Source organism: Rhinolophus hipposideros, assembly GCF_964194185.1.
Source record: "Rhinolophus hipposideros genome assembly, chromosome: 10".
Classification (NCBI taxonomy): domain Eukaryota; kingdom Metazoa; phylum Chordata; class Mammalia; order Chiroptera; family Rhinolophidae; genus Rhinolophus; species Rhinolophus hipposideros.
The window spans coordinates 50,017,121-50,040,348 of record NC_138056.1 but is presented as its reverse complement, the minus strand read 5'-3'; the positions used below and the strand labels follow the sequence as shown (position 1 = coordinate 50,040,348).

General features: G+C 35.4%; 1 protein-coding gene across 2 annotated transcripts in view; it reads right to left on the bottom strand.

Moving 5' to 3' along the window:
- The window catches only part of ACER3 (alkaline ceramidase 3), a 116,321-nt gene that overhangs the window by 19,569 nt on the left and 73,524 nt on the right, over positions 1 to 23,228 (bottom strand). For both annotated transcript variants that reach the window (XM_081065074.1, XM_081065075.1), the window contains 2 exons: positions 20,012 to 20,047; positions 11,034 to 11,092 (listed from right to left, as the gene is read on the bottom strand). In XM_081065074.1, the coding sequence (XP_080921200.1) occupies positions 11,034 to 11,092; positions 20,012 to 20,047 (95 nt within the window). The remainder of the gene's footprint in view (positions 1 to 11,033; positions 11,093 to 20,011; positions 20,048 to 23,228) is intronic.

Here is a 23,228-nt window from a genome sequence, read left to right as displayed (position 1 = left end):
AGTGAGGTGTATTGGTAAACTTTGTCCATTTTTCTTTGTCACAAATGTCTTTATTTTACCCTTGTTCTTAAAATATATTTGGATACGGAATCTAAAGAAAAGAATAAGTGAATGAACTAATCAGAAATAGTTCTGGGGACAAAGAGGAAAAACTGAGGGTTGTTAGATGGGCGGGGGGCTGGGGATAAGGGGAAAGGTGAGGGGATTAGAAAACAGTCGGTAACCACAAAATGGCCTCAGGGTTTTTGAAAAATAATTTGGGGAACGTAATCAATAATGTTGTAAAGAAAAAAAAATAATAATGTTGTAAAGATTTTGTAGGGTATCTGATGGACACGTGTCCCATTTGGGAGACCACCTCAGGGATGATGTAGATGCCTGATCAATGTACTGTACACCTGAAGCTGAACAATAATGAATGCCAACTATAATTTTATATATATAATGTGATGGCTCGGTGCGATGTCGGAGGGATAGTGGAAGGGGGGATGGAGGAGGGGGGTTCACAATGTAAGGGATATAAACGATGAACGTCTAAGTATTACTTTGTCTTGTGCACCTGAAACTAATAAAAAAAAAACTAATAAAAAAAATTAAAAAAAAAGATATTTGGGTATACAATTCTAAGTTGATGGTTAATTTCTCTCAGCATTTTGAAGATAACAGTCTATTGTATTTTCACTTCCATTGTTGCTGTTGATAAGTCTACAGAAGCTATTTGTTATTCCTTCATTAGTAACATGTCTTTTATCTCTGGATGTTTTTAAGATTTTCAACTTTGGATTTCAGCAATTTCAGTATTCTTTTTAAAGGATTCAACTGCAGATAATGTCTCTTTTTAAAATAGAAAATAATTTAATACTTTCAATTCCAACAGAAATGCTAAATGAGCAAGATTTAGGCTCTTCAGGAATGATTTATGAACATGAGCACAGAATTATTTTGCCAAAGGAATTTTTTCTTTTTCACATTTAGAAAGCTAGAGAATTGGGGAGCCTCCGGGACAACAATTGCATGCAACAGCACACCACCTTACCTATAATTCACAGATCAGGAAGGTGCCATCACACCTGTTTGTTCCAGAACCATGATATGCATGCGCTGGATACGTAACAGTAAATGGATGCCTTATATATTACCACTTCTCTCCCCAAAGCTGACTTGGTTCTGAACTCCAATCCCATGTGAATTCATGTAATTGGCAGAACCTGAATGTATCTAGAACCTTACCTGCAAAGGAAATAAGGGAAATGCAGCTTTTAGCTTTTTAGCATTTACATTATAGGAAGGCAACTTGAAGGAGACTGGAACGATGCTGAGTGAACTAATCTATCACATCTTCAATAGCTGAGAAAGATTTCCTTTTATTTATTATGCTTGTGAATTGTTCTTGAAGCTAAGGAGTCATGTCTTTTATCAATTCTAGGAAATCCTTCACCTTTTATCTTTTTGAAATCTCTCCCCCCACTTTTGCTATTCTGTCCCTTTGGAACTACAATTAGATGTGTTATTTCTCTGCGATGCTTTCTGGTTTATTTCTTTAGACTTGTCTTCCAATTTAATTAATTCTCTCTTTAACTATATTTAATGTTTTACCTTATCCATTGAGTTTTGTTTTGTTTTTTTTTGTTTTTTGTTTTTTTTTTTTTACTTCAATGATCTTTCTTAAATGTCAGAAGTTCTTTAATTCTTTTTAAAATCTGGGATTTCATTTTTGATAATCTACTTGGTCACATTTTCATTTTCTCTTTTATTTCATTAAATAATTTTAAAATACTTTATGTTTCAGTATCTGATTTGGGGAGTTTATTTCTGTTGTTTTTTGTTTCTCTTGACTCCTGCTTATGGTAACATATTTTCTCCTCTGGATTTGAAATTATTCATTGTGCGCACATGTTTGATCGCCAATCTGGAAATCCTGAGAGGCCTATATTAAAGGTACATTTCTTTGAAGATGATTTGCTTTTACTTCTCTCAGATACACTGGGACTCTATGAAAGTTGAATCAGTTTGCATTAATTTTACATTGAGGTTTCCCAGACAATGAAGGTTATGTACATTTAAATCCCAAATCTGTGTGAATGCAGAATAATGATTACAAATTCTCAGGGAGTCATTTTTTTCCTACTTGAAAGATGAATTACTGAAGGGCAAATTTTTTTCTAGTCCAGCGTTTCGCTGACAATTTATCTTTCTAATGGTCCTGGCTTTATGTGTACATGTGTATGGTGGTGGGGAAACAGTTCTAACTGCCCATCTTAAACATGCCGAAAGCTTTGTTTTCCCTTGAAGCTATTCAAATCTAAGGCTCTGATTTCCTGATATCTGTAAATATATTTCAAATTGATCATGATCTCAGAACTCATTTGTCACCTAGTTTACAGCTCCTTCTTTAGATTTGATGCTCTAGAATTTTCTTTATGTTATTTTGAGCTCAGCTATGCATTTAAAAAGATGTTTGTTGGATTTTACCCAGAATTTCTACATGTTTTGTTACAGGAGAGATTTTCAGATGTCTTGTCAAACATACTACAAGAAACAGAAGTTTTGGGGTTTCAATTTAACTTTTAAAAAAAATCTTTACCGATAAGCACCATTCTGAGTTCTAGGGGTTAGCAAGATAACCAAGACTTCAAGAAACTTACAATCTAGTTGGACACACAGATAAGTAAAAATGAATTGTGCTAAATGAAATGATCACCAAATGGAGATATAAAAAAGAAGCTATGGCAAGACAGATGGAAGATGTTTTTATTTCACATGATTTCCACTATTATGTTCTTTATATAGGTCTGTCATTTGTGTTTCTAAAAGTATTGGTATCCTATATATCAGACTTGATTTAAGGCAAGGTCTATGTTTTATGCTTCTTTACATTTCCTTAAGGCACCTAGATTAAAAACAGAATGAACTAGGGATTTTGGCTACTGGGAAGATGAAACAGACGTACTTTTCCCTATTCTTCCCACTAAGTACAATTAAAAATCCTAAACATTATATACATACAAACATAAGAAGACTCTGAAAGGTGAGGAGAAAAAGGCAAACTGTTTAGGGACTCTGGGACCTGAGTAATACTACAGTGATAAGTTCCATGTATTTTCTTTTTGCCTCATATGTCCCAGGATTGAAGAAACTAGAAACCCAGAAATGCCACTAGGTACAGACCAAAACAAACAAACAAAGGAAATCAGCAAAAATCTGTTCTCTCTAGCCAAAGGACAAGGAAAGAGGTAGCTTAACAAGCCAGAAAACCTACATAATAACTGTTATTCTATAGTTAAACACCACAGAAGAAAACATGGCCTCAGCCTCATCCATGCTGCAAAGGCTGACTGGGAGCCTAGATTTCCCTTCTCATCAGGCTGTAAGAAGCCCAACCTCTGCCAGGGTAGGGACAAGCAGGGAGGGGCTGGGACTTTCATCCCTACTTGGCAGTAGTAAGAGCCCCACTCCCTGCAGTGTCAGTGGAGAACACATGGAGAGCCTGGACTTCCATCCTCATGTGGCAACAACAAGGTACTCTCTTTCCCCACTGTGGTGATGTCAGAGGAGACCTACTGGAGAATCAAAACTTTCACCACTGGCCAGAGGTAACAAGGTCATGTCACTGAGGCGTCAGTGGAGGCCACATGGTGAGAAATAATTAGGCACTCCTGTACCTCCCAGCCAGGGTGGTATAAAGAAGGCCTAGTAGAAAATGGGAATTCTACTCTAGCCCAGCAATAATGAGGAGCTCCTTCCCCCATTGTGGGCCAAGCGAGGCCAAGGAAGACCCTGTACTCCTACCAGTATTTGGCAGTAATGAGGCAGCACTCAGGGACCCGTGGGATTATAACAAAAGATCTAGCATTCACATTATTGGTGTTCTGGGAGGAGAGGAGAAAGAGGGCAGGGCTGAAAGTACTTAATGAAATAGTGGCTAAAATCTTTCAAATTCAACCAAAAAACAAACAAACAAAACCAAAAACCCACAAAACAACTGTATATATAGAAAAAACTATAAACCCACAGATTCAGGAAGATGAGCCAACCTCAAAAAGATAGAACTCTAAGAAATACACATCAAGAGATAACTATAGTCAAACTTCAGAAAACTAAAGACAAGAGAAAAATCTTGAAAGCAGTAAGAAAGAAAAAACAACTTACCTATATTATAGGGGAAAACAATTTGAATGATAGGATTTCTTATCAGAAAACTTAAGGCCAGAAGAAAGTGGCACAACCTTTTTCAACTTCTGAAAGAAAGGAACTATCAACCTATAATTCTATATCTAGTGAAAATATCCTTCAGGAATGAAACAGAAATCAAGACATTCTCAAAAAAAAAAAAAGGAAAACTAAGAGTTTATGTTGCCAACATATCTACCCTAAAAACATGGCTAAGAAACTTTTCTAAATAGAAAGAAAATGATGAGAGAAGGAATCTTGGCATGTTAGGAAGAAAGACAAATGGAAAGAGTAAAATATGGTTAAATATATTTTCCTTTTCCTCTTGAGTTTCTAAATTATGTTTTGTGGTTGGGGCAAAAACCATAATACTGTCTGATGCTGTTATAAATGCATGCAGAGAAAATATTTAAGGTAACTGTATTTTAAATAGAGCAGGGAAAAGGCACTGTTATGGGCTTAATTATTTCCCCTCAAAAAAGATATGCTGAAGTCCTAACCCCCAGTACCTCAGAATGTGACCTTATTTACCAACAGAATCATTGCAGACATAATTAGTTAAGATGAAGTCATCCTGGGGTAGGGTAGTCTCCTTATCCAACATGACTGATGTTTTTATAAGAAGACAGCCATGTGAAGACACAGAGACACAGCAGAGACTGGAATTATGTAGGTATAAGTCAAGGAATTCCAAAGATTGCCAGCAAACTACCAGAAACTAGGAAGAGGTAAGGATGGATTCCCCTACAGGTTTCAGAGGAAGCAAAGCCCCAGTGACACCTTAATTTCTGACTTCTAGCCTCCTATGTAGAGGGCTCATAAAACTATAAATTTCAGTAGTTTTAAGCCATCCAGCTTGTGATACTTTGTTATAACAGCCCTAGGAAACAAATACAGTTATGTAAATGGGAGGTAAGGTTTCTGTACTTCACTGGAACTGGTAAAATTATTGACACCATTAGACTGTAATATATGTATGTAACATATATGTAATACCAAGAAAAATCACTAAAAAAGCTATACAAAGAGAAACACTCACAAACACTATAGATATGCTAAAAAGGGAACTCTAAAAAATGTTCAGTTCACTCACAGGAAGATAGGAAAAAAGAAAAAAGAGAAACAAAATACAGAACAAACAGAAAACAAAAAATAAATTGGCAGACAATCGTTAATATATTAATTATGTTAATGTAAATGACCTAAACACATCAATTAAAAGACATTGGAAGAGTAAATTAAAAATTATATAGTGAATTAAAAACTATATGTTTGTACAAAGGAAACTCACTTCAAACACAACAATATAGGCAGGTTGAAAGTAAAAGAATGAAAAAGATATATCACACAAACAGTTAAAAAAAAAAAGCTTTTTTAATATGGCTATGTTAACATGACATAAAGCAGAGTTCAGGCCAAAGAAAATGGCCAGAGACAGACAAGGGCATTACATCATGACAAAAGTGTTAATCCACTAAGAAGACAGCAATTCTAAATATCTATACACCAAATAACAGAACTGCAAAATGGGGTGAATTATAAGATGAAACAAAAACTTATAGAATGAAGGATAAACAGACAAGTCCACAATTATGTTTGGAAATTTCAACACTTTTCTCTCAACAATTAATATAACTAGACAGAAAATTAACAAGGATATAGAAGAACTCAACAACACCACTGTGCAGCAAATGACAAATTCAGTGGACCTGGAGTGTGCAAACACTGCACATTCCAAAGAAAGGACTGGCCCTTGACTGGTTCCTGGGAGGTAACCTCTGAGTCCTTGGAATACCTGATGCTATAAGAATGTCTTTGTATATCTGACACCTTGGGCCACACCATATGCTAATAATATGATTAATAGTAAACGCCTGTTTTTGTTTGCCTGAAGCCCTAAGTCATGCTATATCAGTTTGACCTCTGGGTAATAAATGTAACCACGAGTATAACAAGTTGTTTTGTGTTTTGTGGGTCCTTCTAGCAAATTATTAAACCTGAGGGTGGTCTTAGGGACCTCTGATGCAACCATCAAACATGATCTAATACACATTAACAGAACATTTCACCCAACATCAGCAGAATATAAGTAGATTATTTTCTTATTATTTTCTCTGCCCCACTTCTTCTGCTTCCCCCAACCCCCTCTGGTTCAAGCCGTTGTTTCTCAGTCTAGTTGTGTAGGACACAGCTCCCTGGCCCATGCTGGGATTATGAGCCTTGTGCTCCCTCTCCCCGCTCTCCCCCCAGCTGTGGCAGTCGGTCACCCGTCAGCTGCTCACAGCAGCTCACGGCAGCTCACGCTGGCTGCCAGCAGCTCACACTGGCCAGGCAGCACATAGTAGCCCATGGCAGCACACAGCACCCCGAGGCAGCACACAGCAACTCATGCCAACTTCTGGCCACTCACGGCAGCCCAGCTCCAAGGAGAACTGTTGTTCACAATCTTAGCTGTAGGGGGCTCACTGGCCCATGTGGGAATCGAACCGGAGACCTTGGCGTTAGGAGCACGGTGCTCTAACCACCTGAGCCATTGGGCTGGCCCAGGGTCTTTTCAAGCACACAGGAAAACATATGTCAAGACAGACCATACTCTGGCCCATAAAACAAACCTCAACTAATTTAAAAGAAATAAAATAATAGAGAATGTATTCTCTGACCATAATGGAATCAAACTCGAAATAAGAATGATAATAGGAAAATATCCAAATACCTGAGTGTTAAACAACATACTTCTAAACAATCCACAGGTCAAACAGAAACTAAAAAACATACATTGGACTGAATGAAAATAAAAACACAAAATATCAAAATTTGTGGGACATAGCTAAAGTAGTGCTGACAGAGAAATTTACATGAAATGCTTACTAGAAAAGAGGAAAAGTCTCAAATCAATAATCTAAGCTTCTACCTGAAGAACCTTGAAAAAGAAGAACAAAATAAGCCCAGAGAAGCAGAAAGAAGGAAAAAATGAAGAGCAGAAATCAATGAAAACAAAAATTGAAAAATAGATAAAATAAAAAAATCTGTTTTTTTAAAAGATCAATAAAGTTGACACATTTCTAGCAAGTCTGACAGAAAGAGAGAGAGAGAGAGAGAGAGAGAGAGAGAGAGAGAGAGAAGGCTCACATATCACCAATATTAGGAATAAAACAGTATATTGCTACAAACCCTGAAGACATCAAAAGAAAGGAAATATTATAAACAACTCGACACACATAAATTTTGACAACTTATATGTCAAATGGACCAATGCCTTGAAAAACACAAACTACCACAACGCACTCAATACAAAACTGATAAACTGAATAGTCTCGTAACTATTAAGGAAATTGAATTCATGGTTTTAAAACTGCTCCCCCCCAAAATTATAGGCCCAGATTGTTTAACTGGAGAATTCTACCGAACATTTAAATAATTAACAGTTAATTTAATTTAAATTAAGTTAATTTAAAGAATTAACAACAATTTTGCACAATTTACTACAGAATATAAAAGAGGAAGTAACATTTCTCAATTTATTTTATGTAGCTAATATTACCCTGATACAAAAACCAGATAGACAGTAGAAAAAATAAAACTATAAACAAATATCCTTCATGAACAGAGCTGTGAAAGTCCTTAACAAAATATTAACAAGTATCATTTAGAATATATAAAAATAATTTTAGGGCTCAGTTGGTTAGAGCGTGAGCTCTGAACAACAGGGTTGTTGGTTCGATTCCCACATGGGCCAGTGAGCTGCACCCTCCACAACTAGATTGAAGACAACAGGCTGCAGCTGAGCTGCTGGAAGGGTGGTCGGATGGCTCAGTTGGTTCGAGTGCGAGCTCTCAACAATAAGGTTGCCGGTTCAATTCCCGCATGGGATGGTGGGCTGTGCCCCCTGCAACTAAAGATTGTAAAAGGCAACTGGACTTGGAGCTGAGATGCACCCTCCACAACTAGATTGAGCTGATCTGGAGCTGATGGGCCCTGGAGAAACACACTGTCCCCCAATATTCCCCAATGAAACTTATTTAAAAAAAAAAAGAATTTTACACCATGACTAAGTGGGGTTCATTCAGAATACAAAACTGGTTCAATATTTAAAAATTAATCAATATAATACACCCACCATATTAACAGACTACAGGAAAAAATCATCAAATCAGTTGACATAGGAAAATAATCTGACAAAATTCAATACCCATTCATGATAAAGAGTCTCAGAAAATTAGGAATAGATAGCAACTTCCACAATTTGATCATCTAAAAAAACCACACAGTTAACATTGTACTTAATGGTGAAAGACTGAATACTTCTCTAAGATTGGGAAATAGGCAAGGATATTTGCTCTCACCACTCTTATTCAACATAGTCCTAGAAGTTCTAGCCAGGGTAACAAGGCAAAAAAGGAATTCAAAAGCACATACGTTAGAAAAGATGACACAAACTGTCCCTATCAGCAGCAAATCTCAAGGAATCTTTAAAAGTTTCCTAGAACTATTAAATTCAACAAGGTTGCAGAATACAAAATAAGCATAAAGAAAATCAATTATATTTCAATATAATAGCAATGAACACATGGGCACCAAGTTTTAAAAACACAATACCATTTACAATTGCTTGAAAAATGAACATTTCAGAATGATGATGAAAGAAATCAGAGATGATCTAAATAAATGGAGAGAAACACTGTATTCATAGATTAGAAAACTCAACATAGTAAAGACGTCAATTCTTCACAAATTGATATGCAGGTTTAATGCAATTCCTATCAAAATCCCAACAAGATTTTAAATATAGACAATATTATTCTAAAATTTATATGGAAAGGCAAAGGAACCCAAACAGCTAAAAGAATTCTGAAAAAGGAGTGAGAAAAATCAATCTATATGATTTGAAGAGTTATTGGATAGCTTCAGTAATCAAGAAAGTGTGATGTGGCATTGCTGAAGAGATAGACACAGATCAATGCAACAGAATAAAACCCCCAGAAATAGATCCATACAAGAATACCCAAATAATTTTTGAGAAAGGTGTAAAAAAAATTCAATGGAGAAAGGATAGCCTTTTCAACCAATGATCCTAGAGAAGTTGGACATCGATAGGTAAAAAAATGATCTAAGCCTCACACCTTATACAAAATCTTACTCAAAATAAATCATGAACTTAAATGCAAAATGTCAAACTATACAAAACTTTTAGAAAAAAACATGGAGAAAATCTAGGGTTTGGCATAGAGTCCTTAGGTTTAACACCAAAAGCATGATCCATAAAGGGAAAATTGGCAAATTGGACTTTATCAAAATTAAAACTTTTTTACCCTGTGAAAAACCCCATGAAGAGAATGAAAAGACAAGGTACAGACTGGGAAAAGATGTTTGTGAGCTACATATTTGATGAAGGATTACTACCTAGAATATATAAAGAATGCTCAAAACTCAACTGGAAAAAAAGAAACAATCCCATTAGAAAATGGGTAGACACGAACAGACATTTAAGCAAAGAGGATATATGGGTGGCAAATAAGCACATGAAAATATGTTTGACATAATTAGACATTGGAGAAATGAGATTAAACCACAATGAGGTATCAGTATATATGTCATGTAAGAATGGCTAAAATAAAAAATAGTGACTACACTAAATGTTGACAAGAATACAGAGAAACTGGGTCACTTATACATGGCTGGTAGGAATGTAAAATGGTAGAGCCACTCTGGAAAACAGTTTGGCAGTTTTGAGAAAAACTAAATGTACAACTCTCATAGAATCTAGCAATTCCATTTTGGGGATTTATTCTAGAGAAATGAAAACTTATATTCACATAATAACATGTAAACAAATGTTCATAGCAGCTTTATTCATAATAGTCAAAACCTGAAAACAATCCAGGTGTCACTCAACAGGTGTATGGTTAAACTATGGTACATTCATATCATGGAATACTAACTACTCAGCAATAGAAAGGAATGAACTATTGGTACACTCAACAACTTATATTAATCTCCAGTGAATTTTGCAAAGTGCAAAAAGCCAATCCCAAAGGTTATATATACTGTATGATTACACTTATATAACATTCTTGAAATAAAAAAATTATAGAAATGGACTGATTAGTTGTTTCCAGGGGCAAGGATAGGGGGTGAGGGGATGGGGTAAGAGGGAAGTGGGTGTGACTATAAAAGGACAACACAGGGATTCGAGTGGTGATGGAATTGTTCTATATCTCGACTTTATCAATATCAAATCCTGATTGTGATATGGTACTATAGTTTGATAATATGTTACCCATTAGAGGAAACTGGTAAAGGGTACAGGGGATCGCTCTTTAATTATTTCTTACAAATGCATATGCTTCTACAATTACCTACAAGTTTAATTTAAAAAAAAGAATAAACCTATAAATCATACTATTTATTCATTGTGCACCTATGGAAGGTACTCACACGAATATTATTTAATCTTTATGAACTCTATTAAGATTATCACTATTTCCTAAATGATATTTATGGAACATGGATTCTTTGTAACATTAATAGCTTTCCTTGAAACATGTTCTATAAAAGGAGTTCCTTAGTCAAGTAGTCTGAAGAACATAAAAACAATTTCTTTTACTGTAGGATTTTTAAAGGCCTTTAATATACATTATAAATATTCAAAAGGAGGCCATCACTGGAACTCTTCTTTTCACATGATGCCTTTTAACAACTTGTTAAAAGAACTAGTATTCCTTGTAATATACCATAAAAAATGTTGGATTATAGTTTTCAATCAATATCCCTGCTGGAGTTGGGTTTTATGTGTCATTTCAATTTAGGCTATAGATTTATCATCTGAATGCACGCTAATCATATTGCTGACCCAATCTACTTACCATGTAACAATATAAATAGATCGAAGTACTAATGTGAAGACCAACATTCCATACATGACCTGAATAAGAAAGGAAAAATGAAGTTAGGAAAATCATTATTCTTTGGCAAAGTATATAAAAATAGCCCTCCTAATTAAATGTAAACATTTATTATCTTAAAATATTTTAAAGAACAGAATTAAAAAAAAATATGTACTTATATAACTAAGAGTCATGCTAACCTTTGAAGAAAATTTAAGAGTCTGCTTGTAAATAACTGATATCAGAAGTCAATTTTAATACTGAATGGCTATATGAAATTTTAAACATCTGCTGAAACCTGAACAAATGTTCTAATTTTGCCACACACTCCTTAGATCCTCCCCTTCTCTTTAGCTTCTCTTTTAGTAACTGATTCTACTTCCCATTTTATAACAGTATAAATATGAACTCTTTTAAACTCTCCTCCTAAATGTTTCTGCATTCATAAATGCGTCCTCTCCCTGCATTCTTTCTCCTGTTTCTAGTCTCCAAAGTAACAGATGGCCATTTCTTCTTAACTGAGGTAAATCTAATTTGAGTTCTTTATTCTATATGCTCCTACATATTCCTAGACTTGACTTTATCAACTAACCTCTTTCTCTTCTGTATTGAGCAATGAATAAGAGTACTACCGTGTTTCCCCAAAAATAAGACCTGGTCTTATATTAATTTTTGCTCCAAAAGACGCATGAGGGCGTATTTTCAGGGGATGTCTTATTTTGTCATGTACAACAATCTACATTTATTCAAATACATGACATCTTCTGGAACATCGTCATAACGTACTGAATGCATCCATCTGGCTGACAATCTTAACTGGGACTTATTTTCGTGGTTGGTCTTATTTTTGGGGAAATACAGTACTACCTGGAAAACTGAACTGAATGGGAAGACTGAACTTTTAAAAGTATGAAATATTACATACCAAAAAAATGGATACACTATAAAGGTACAGTTTAACAAACACTTAAGTAGTCAATAGCTGGGAAAGTACCATTCAGGTTAAGAAATGGATCCCTGTTAGCACCTAAAAATGCTGCTTGTGTCTCTTCCCAGTCCAGCCCTCTCCTTTCCTCCTTAGAGGAAACCATTCTCTTGACTTTTATAATAAACATTTTCTTGCTTTTCTTTACATATTTACTAATTTAAACTGGTCTCCTAAATATGTTCCTAAATAATATTGTTTTTTTCCCTGAATTTTAATTTGAATTGAACTGACTTTGAATTTATTGTATGCATATATTTTTGTCTTGTCTTTTAAGATTCAGTTATGTTGTGTATATAGTCATAGTTCATTCATTTTTGATGTTATATACTATTTAATTGGATAACAATTTATTTATCCATTCTTCTATTGATGGACATTTGGGGGTTATTTCCAGTTTTCTAGTTTTCACTGCTACAAACATTTTTATTCATATATCCTAGTGCACATGTACACAAGTTCCTCTAGGGTATGTACCTAGGGATATAACTGCTGGGTCAGAGGGTGTATAGGGTCTGACAAAAGATTATTTTACATCTTTTCACGAACTTGTTGCAACGATGTTGTTAACGTTTTTTGATATCAGAGGGATTGTTTATTATGAATTTGTACCAACTGGACAAACAGTTAACCAAGTTTACTATTTGGAAGTGATGAAAAGGCTGCGTGATAAAGTTAGACAAAAATGACCTGAACTTTTCGCCAACAATTCACTGCTCTTGCATCACGACAATGCACCCGCTCACATGAAACTGTGTGTGAGGGAGTTTTTAGCCAGTAAACAAATAACGGTATTGGAACACCCTCCGAACTCACCTGATCTGGTCCCCAGTGACTTCTTTCTTTACCCAAAGATAGAGGAAATATTGAAAGGAAGACATTTTGATGACATTCAGGACATCAAGGTTAATACCATGAAAGCTCTGATGGCCATTCCAGAAAAAGAGTTCAAAATTGCTTTGAAGGGTGGATTAGGTGCTGGCATCGGTGCATAGCTTCCCAAGGGGAGCATTTTAAAGGCAACTGTAGTGATATTCAGCAATGAGGTATGTAGTGCTTTTTCTAGGATGAGTTCACAAACTTAATTGTCTGACCTCATATATTCTGGGGACTAGAAGTAAGGGTGTCTAGAATATATTGTTGAAGCACAGACTGCGAAAAATGAAGTCAGAAAGGTAAGCAGAGGTAAAATCTGGCTTTTCAAGTCACATTAAAGAGTTGGACTTTATCTGAAGAGCCATGGGAAGTCAGTGAAAGTTTCAGCAGCTGAACATGATCACTCATGTATTAGAAAGATACTCTTGTCTTGCTTGGTGGGGAATGAATTAGAAGAAGGCAAGATTGATGGAAAAAAGATCAATGACAAGGTATTGCAGTAACCTAGGTGAGAGGTGGAATCTGAACTAGGGTAGTATCAGTGGGAATGGAGAGAAATATACAGATTAGGGATGTATTTAGGGCTGGGACAAATAATTAAGGAAGGAAGGAAGAGTTGGGAAAGTCAATGATGGTCTGGTTTATGAGTTGGGCAGTTAGGTGCATGGTGAAATTTTTTATTAGGTTAGAGAATATATGAAGAGAAGAAAGGAGGAGAAAAATGGTGAGTTCATTTCCGGATATGTTCAGAGTTTAAGGTACAAGTGAGATATCCAAGCAGAGATCTCCATCAGGAGTTGGCTATGAGGGTCTAAACCTTAGAAGGAATATCTGAGCTGACGACAGGCTTATGCATCATCAGCAGCGGAAACCAAGTGGAATGGATTGTTCAGGAAAGATACTAAACATATCAAATAATGGATAAGGAAACAACTATACCTTGGCAGTACTATGGGGCTTTTTAAAATTAATTTTCTTCTTTTTATTATGTCCAGCTATAAAAGCTTGATTTTCCAGGCTCTTGCAGTGAGAGGTGACCACATGTCCTTTGCAACTTTTTCTATGCATATTCTAAAATTAGTCATTTTTAAAATAAAAATAATAGAATACTACTTTCCTGCTCCTTGTAATTTCACCTAAAATATTTTACAAGAAATTTTTTATATCTTTCCATATTTAGTCATTTTTCAGCCTCCAAGCTCCAAAGACTATGAAAATGTTATTCATGTTTTCTCTCTGCTAAAGCATCCTAGAAATACGCTGTATTTATCCCGGTATTTATCCTTAAGGAACCTATAGCCTAGGGAAAAAGCAAGTTGTGATTTTGTTTATCAATAAAAAGAAAATGAAAGTGTTTTGAGAAAAGCAGTAAAAGATACACGTTTTGTTCTATGAGTTGCATTAAGATGTTTGTGTAGAAACATTTGAAGATAGATGAAACTGAAAGGTAAAAGAGGGCAAATTAAGTGGGACAGGGCTGTAATGCGGGACTTTGGAAAGGGTACATTAACAATAATTATTTTGATGACATTGAGGGAGACTGACTTTCAATAGTTCTTCAGAATTAACATTCTCTAGGACTCATTCCTTATGGTCTATTTCTTGAATAAGCCAAAACATGGAGAGGAGTTCCAAATAACTGACCAGTTTATTTTCTACCGTGTACTTATTGTCCTGAATCATTTTGACTTTGGGGAAGAGCCAGAAGTTGAACGGTGCCAGATCTGGTGAATAAGGTGGCACTGTGCCACTTCTGGTTCTTCCTCAGTCAAAATGACCATGAAAAGTAACGTTCTGAATGAATTCAGGACATCAAGGCAGGCATGACAGCACAACTAAAGACAGTCATGAAAGAAGACTTCCAGAACTGCTTCAGAAAGTGACAAGAACGATGGAATGTGTGTTGTAAGCAAGGAGGAGTATTTTGAGGAGGATTAATGGCAATGTGTCTCTTACTGTAATAAATTTTTTAAAAAATTTAAACATTCACTGTATTTTTTATCATAGCTAGTATGACAAAAGAATATAGAATAAAATAATGTTATTTGAGAATCTGCTGTATTTAAACAACAAAGGAAGAATTCTATACTAATCCACTAGAATAATTATTAGCTTCACGTTCGAATCTCCAGAGGGAGCTCAAGTCTTTCATTCCAGAATAAAGGCACACAGCTCACCTGTGGTCAAGAACTGTCCATCAAAGTGGGAAACAGGGATTTGTGGATAAAGCCCCAGTGAGTGGGAATATGTGGTGGTGATAGGTAATGGGAATCAGGCATTTGGAGTTTTTGTAATGGACTCACTCATGACATTAACAACCATCAACTGTCCAACATAATAAAGAACTTCTACAGAAAAAGCCAGGGGCTGCAGTTGGGGAAACCTCTATTTTTCTACTATCTAATTACTGCCTCACTATATAACCTTGAACAAGTCCCTTCATTTATCTTGGCCTTGGACTCTCATTTGTAAAATGAAGAAATGGAACTAGGTGTCACTGGTTTCATATTCCTATAATTATAGTCAAAATAGGGGTGTAAGAGGCATTTTATTTGGGGAATTAATATGTTACTCTAATATGATAAGTCTCGTGCTTCTACAAAATTAGATGATCATTTAAATACTAATAAGCTAAATGTAGACATTAAATGTTTTATAACTATAAAACAATCATACAAGTCTCATAAGGCAATGTGATCTATTGGTAAAAACATAGTTTTTGTAGATATTCAGAGCTGGTTTAAAATTATAATTCTGTCCCAAATATACAATCTCTAATTTATCCTACATAAAACTGTCAGAATTATCTGCAATAGATCTTATCGTGTCACCCCTCTGTCAATGGCAAAAGTATAAGATCCAAACTTTAGCATGACATCCAGTGCTTCACAATTTGGCTCCAGTCTTCCTTTCTCTTCTCCTGTTCTGCAGGATCCTGTATTTTGGCACTGGATTTCCTAAATAGTATCTTCCAGAATACTACTGTCCTGGGAGATGTTAAGAGATATTCTATCTAAAAGAGTTCTATGGTCAAATAAATTTTGCTCAAATTCATTTCCTGCGTGACGCCTTCCTGAAATCCTTCCTTTAATCTCTTTTTATCCCTAAATACATCACTTATATTTAACTTTGGGCAGTTTTTAAAAGTTGATAACTGAATTCTGGTTTACCTAAAGTAAAACATAGCTATACCTAAGTTTTACATATTTGGTCTTCCCATTTTTTCTAAGTTCATCACTGCACTAAAATCTAAATAGCATTTTTCATTCTTTTTAAAAAGATACCTTTCTGATAATAAATTAGATTCCAAAGTAATCTGCTACAGGGGCATCATCATATCACGGAAGTTATATGGACTTTGGAATAAAAAGGACATGAATTCAATTTCCAGCTCTGCCACCAACTGGGTGAGAAACATTAGGCAGATTACTTAAACTTTCTGCTTAACTCTCAGTTATCTCACCTACAAAATGAAGATGACAATGCCTGTATATGTTTGTTGATATTTTAGTAAGATAATAGGTAAATCAATCTATATAAACTTTATGAAAGAATACATAATACTTAGCACATAGCAGCCACTCAAAAATGTTGGTTCGTTTTGCTTGTTTTCGAAGTGTGCTTACATAGTTTCCTTACACCCATAACTTGTAATAAAACGGCACAAATGAAATAAAATGTAAATAGACAAATTTTCAAATTGTTTACATAGTGTGTTCTTTCTTGCAAATCTTGAGGGCCAAATTAGTAGGGAGAGTGATAAAACACTGATATCTAGAAATAACCTTTAGGAGACATCTACTTTGGCAAGAAGATTTTAAGCAGTAGTACTCTTTGAGACATTAGATGAGATCTCATCTGAGATATTCCAGTAGTGATTTATCAATTAGCTGCTTAAAGAGGGTTCACTAACTTCTCAAATGTTCTTGTAATTTATTCTCATATATGCTTTTCTTTGTTTCCTTAAGATGTAAATTGGTGTTTCTCATGAATGTGGCAGCTATGTGATTTGAGTATTACCCTTTGAAAGGCCACCAGATTAAGTAAATTGCATTTGGCTCTCTTTCGAAGATGTTTGGATCACCTTGGATTTAATACAGTAAAGTAGAAGTGTTATCAGCATTTTCTCTCTCTGGAAAGCCAACCTGGTTACTAAGACAATCATGCTGGTTGTGACAGATACTTTTAAAGTGTTTGTTAGCTCTTTCCTTCTAATTGTATATCATTACTTATCTCTCCAGGCCAAACTCAAATATTTTCTTTCAGAACCTTTCCACGATTGTCATAAGCAGAAATTTATGCATGTCATCTTACATCTTAATATGTACTTTTTAGTTCCATTACCTTGTGCTTTTCATTATCTTATATTAATTATTTTATATTATCTTTGTGAAATAATACTTCTTTTTTTTTTGAACATTTTAAAGATGAAGGAATTGAAGAATAGGCACAGCAAGAAATTTGTCCCTGGATAACAAAGTGGCAAGAAATCAAGATTCCAAACTTCAAGAAATCAAAGTGGTAAGAAATCAAGATACCAATCTCTCAAGCCAGAATTCCTTTAGATTAGATAATGTTGCTTTTTCCTCCTTTTCCATTATTTTTAAGATCTTGAAAGTTATCGTAAATCTTGTCACAAATTCCAAAATATTTTTCCACTTATAAATTCCAAAAGAATTTTTCTAAGTTTCTGTACATAAAAATATTCAGGTATATGAAAGAATGAGAGCAATACTCTGAACTTGGACAAATAGAAGATCCTCAGAAAAAACAGTTCTCTTTTCGTAAAAATGATACCCAGAAAATAATAGGGAATAGATTTTTGTAAAGCCATAAATATAAATAGAAAAAATGGACTCTAATTAATTAACAGATCAGCATAGGATACTCTAGATTAGACATTTCAGGCAGAGGCCTCTTCAAATAGTTTTACAAAGTAGCAAGAAATACTATTGTATCACAATAGTGGACTATTTTCCCTAGCTTGTGTTTTAATACTAGAGTAAGTAATAATTTAGCTATATGCAGACATATTTTATAATCCTCTCTTGAGTCATCTAAACAGATTGCGCCTTTGTCTACCTTAGCACTGCTTTTACATATTTATTACAAGATATAAATACTACAATTATTCCTTTACAAGTTTATCTTTCTGACCAAACAGTGAGCACCTCGAGACCAGCAGTCATATCTAATTTGCCTTGGTATATTAATATCAGTTAACGTTTACTGTGTGTTTACTGTGTGCTAAGGCATTTTTGTATGCATTATTTTATTCAATTCTCAGACACCTTTAGGAGATTATTATAGTAATTGTAGAGATGCAGTATAAAAAGCTCCGTAAGAACCGGGACCTCATTATTTCATTCACTAAGTATATCTTCTGTACCTAGAATACAACATCTGACACTTAAAAAGCTCAAAGAAGTTATGTAACTTGTGTGGGGTGTACAACTGACTAAGTGGAGACTAGATTGGAATCCAGGTCTGCATGACTTTAGATCTTAAAGTCTTGCTCTCATGCCTCTCCATTCCCAACTTCCAGTTCAGAATTTGGTGCTGAAAAGGTACACAGTGGACATGTGTTGAATAAATGAATGTCTTCTACCTTCTGGTTGCTTATCCACTTTACCTACCATTCTCCTACTTCTTCACTTCTCTATCCTGAATTTTAATCTCTAAATTTAGGATATAAGCCATAGCTACAAGCTTTCATCCTGCCTCCCTTCCTATCAGCAAACATTACCACTATACACAGTGAAGAAAATATTTATTACTGGAAAAACACATGGAAATTTCAGCATGGGAAATTATATGAATAGTTTGTTACTTTTATTACATAAATATAGTGTCAAATAGGTCTAAAACACAAAATGAAAAATTGATGGCCATAAACTTATAAAAATTAACCTCAAATTTCCAAATTTGTTTTTTTGTGATTATGATTTTTCTTTCTTATAAAGGCAAACAAAAATTTATAAAAAACTGAAGTATTCTTCATATAAATAAACTTATTCTTCATTTTTTATACTCTGTCAATCTTTCTAAATAAAGAGGTAATTACATAATGACATCACTTCAAACTATAATAAAGAGGAAAGTGAATGTGTCTCCAGTAACGTCTACCTTAGTACATCCGCTTTCAGCTGGCCTGTAGTAGAAAAGCAAGGCACAATCACATGGCTTTAGAATTTATTTTAAAAAATAGATTTTAGGTAGATGGTTATTGTGTAGCTTCGGTTTTAAAAGTTATAGGAACATTTACTTTTTATATAAGCACACAATATTCTAAAACTACAAGGCCTCTGATACTCCTGAAATATGTGTTTATTCATTTCTGTATTTTTGTTTGCTAGTTTGTTTAAAGAATGGTGACAGGAGTCAAACATCCAGGTTACAATCCTGGCTCTGCCCCTAAATAACTGTGTGACCTGAGGGCAAATTACTTAATGTCTCTGAGTTCATTCACCTTATCATGTGCACAATAATCCCTAATTTGTAGGACTACTGGGGAGATTAGAGTCTGTGTAGTAATGAGCATTGTGCCAGGCACATGGTGGCATTCCATAAACAATAGCTCTCTTGATTTAGGGTCTGCTACTTTATTTTACTCTGGTTTCATTACGGGATGCACTTACATCATTATTTCCTACAGCAAAGTTTCCTGTGTTTGCTTCCCTCAATCTAAATAACCTCCCACCTCAAAAAACTTATTAAAATATATATTAGGGGGAAAATATTCAAGAGTTTCTAGTCTATCTTTTCTAGAAAATAACGTCATAAGAATGACTTTATACATGTATGTGCATGATGCTTCCTGTTTTTTCCACTTATAAGAGTAATGCTGCCCTGTATTACCGACTACCAGCAGCCACCTGGGCCCGGGCATTGGCTGTTCCAGGTACATTCCTGTTACCTACACCTGGCTCCTGTAGGCACCTGAATTTTGCAACCTGTTTTAAACAGTGAGTTTTCTTAGGACATCTACCATCTCATTTCCAGAAGTTGTATCTATATGTAATTTACCAGAAGTGGAAAACATAAGGCAGGCAAGTCTTGTTAAACAATCAAATGTGTAATAATTTTTAAGAATTACCTGATGGAATATAGGCTCCTTTACCATAAGGTAAACCTGCAAAATATTAAAACACATGTGAATGAAGTGCATTATGGAAGGTAAAGAAAACCTATTCCCACAATTCTGCAAATCCCAAACCTCCCCTGTGTTTTCCAGTCCCGCCACTCAGATCTGACTCCAGCCATGCAAAACCAATGGGATTGGGTGGCAGGCCTAGGAGGGCTAGTCCCCACAGCTGAGTCTCTCCCAGTGCTGTCTTTGTCATGGAAACGACACGTTTCAAAGCCACCGTGGATGACTCTGGCCTCAACCTCTGCATCAGCCTCAAAGAGGGGCAGAGATGCTTGGCTACTCCTGAGGCTATGCTGACAGCCCCGTAGCAGACCTGTTCTACAGTAGAAAGAACACTGGACTTAGGAGTTAGAGACAGGGCTTAAATTTTAGACTCTGCCACGTACTTGCTACAAGCCTTAAGCAAGTAAATAGCATTTATTTAACCAAGACTCGTTTTTCCTTATCTGGATAATGGGAATAATAGTGGTAAGGAATAATAAGTTCAAATAGGTGAAAGTGTCTAGCATATAATAAGTGAAAACATTTAAAACAATTATTTCTGTGCTTTCTTCTGCTTCCCAAAACCTCTAACTCTCACTTGGATGCATTCCCAGTTACAAAGAAACCTCAGTTTTAGGCTCCAGTGTCATGTGGGTGATTAAGTTCAATACCTATTTAAGATTTAGCATAGATTTATTGTCCTACTGGAGTATACCTTTAAAATGATGTGGTAGAGAGGAGTCAAAATTCACAGCATAACCTTGAAATGCTCCCATCGCTTATAAGACAAAGTCCAAATTTCAAAGCCTTTCATGATCTCACTCTTGCCTTTCTGTTTGGCCTCACTGTTCTCCTCTTATTTTTTTTTTTTCATCCTCGGCTCCAGAAAGTGCAGTGCTTTCCCAGATTTTCTAGCTTCATGCTTCTGTATCTTTACACATGCTGCTCTTTGCTTTGTTCAGAAATCCTTCCCTGCTGGCAAACACTGATCTTTTAAGATTCTTTCTCTATTCAACAGAAGCAAGCACTCACCTTCCTCTGTACCCTCACTGTCCATGTATCAACTTGGAGGCACTTGTTTGTTTCTCTTCCTTACAAGGCAATAATCTCTTTGACAGCAAGGACTGTGTTTAGATATCTCTATATCCTCATTTAATGCAGTGCTGATCTCACAAATTTTATATAATTTTACAATTTCTTATTCCTAGAGGAAGTCCCTTTCCTCACTACAAGAGGAGATTATTTCCTTTAGGCACCCATAGAGCTTTAATAGTAAGATGTGTACGAGACATTATATCTCTAATTCTAAAATCAGTAAGGAAGAATGCTTGTAATCTCTGAAATTTGTTATTTCAAAATACTAATTTTCCGTTTTATAGTTTCAGATTCCTGTTGTTACAAATAAAAGCAATACAAGAGTGCATGCCTCTTAAAGACTTTCTTTAAGGCAAAAGAAGTATGGAGCCCTTACTATGTGCCAGGTATTAATTCTCACAACTAATATGAAGTATATACTATTATTATCTTTATTTTACAAATGATGAAAACTAAAGCAGAGAGTAGCCTGCCCCAGGCCCCACAGTTATAATATTAATAATGTTGGTCCAATCTCAGATCTGATAGACTCCCCAGCCTGTTTCCAACCACATCAGTTCTTAACTCACAAGGGGGTTTAGTCTTGACCCTGCCGCCAATTCTCCATATAAACTTGGTTGGCCTAGCAAGTCACTAAAACTCTCCGGACTTCATTCTCTTCTTTGATACAGTTACAAAACTTATTTTCACCTCTGAAATTCTAGGATTCTCCCATGCTTAATGAGTACATGGTTTATGTAAAGCACTATGTAGAAGGGCAATGTAGACGCATAAGAAAAGAGTCTATCTGTGTTCTTTCAACCTCCTATTCACCTTTTCAACTCACTGAAAGCTAGTTTCTGCCTCCATCAATCCATTTCTGACAGTATCCTTATTAAGGTTACCTAGTCTTTTAATTGAAATTGTTAATGAGTCAAACCTCAACCTTCATTTTACTCATCCTCTCATTAGAAGCAACTAATATTGTTATTCCTTCTAGAAATCTCTTTGTACTCTGTAGCAGACTCTCCTAGTTTTGCTATATCTCTGATTACTAGTTCTCGGTCTCCTTTGCTGGCTCTATTTCTTCCACTTGACCCTCAAATGTCAGTGTTCCAAGTGCAGCATGATGACTAATTAATAACACTGGAAATTTGCTAAGAGAGTAGATTCCAGGTGCTCTCATCGCACCACACCAAAACAATGGTAACTATGTGGGAAGATATGTTCATTAGCATGACTGTAGTAATCATTTCACTATGTATGTTTCTCAAATTATCATGTCATACACCTTAAATGCATACAACTTTTGTTTTAAAATGTTGATTCTTATTGAAATCCTTAGGCTTTAGGAAATGAGGTATCCTAATTTGATTATAAAGAGTTTGTTTACTGACTAGCTTTGAATGTCCAACAGACAAATCAAGTGTAACTTTTAGAGTGTAGTATCATAAATGTATACTCTTTTGCTTAACTCTATTTAAGAAAAAGTCCGTGATGTATCTCTGGTCATCTTAATGGTCTATGCTAGCTCTGTTCCCACGTTTCTAGTACCACCTATACCCTGACAACCCCCAAATCCACATCTTTAGCCCAGCCTACCTGGTAAACCTCACATATCAATACTATCAGGCACCTCAATCTCAACACATTCCAAGTTGAATTTCTCTATGTCTACTCCCATGACACAAATCTTCTCATTATCTTTCCTGCAAAATCTGCTCTTCCTCCAAGTTTTCCTTGGTTAAGGATCTACTATATATCCTGCCCGCCAGGCCATAAACTGAGGAATCATTCTAGAAAATTCCTTCTTTTTACTCCATTTCCAGCCCCTCTACTTAGTAGATCACAAGTCCTGTGGATTGTTATTTATGACAGCTTTCCATCCCCACAGCTACCTTCAGTCTGAGTCTCAGACCTTGCCTAAGCAAATGCAAAACTCCCTAAGTCTAGCCCCCGACTCCTCTAATCCAGCCCCCACAACCAATGTAACCTTTCTAAAACACACATCTAATTACGTTTTTCCTCTACTTTGAACCAGTTAATGGTTCCACACTACTATGAGGGTAAATATCCAAACTTATACATGGCATATCAGGGTCTTTAT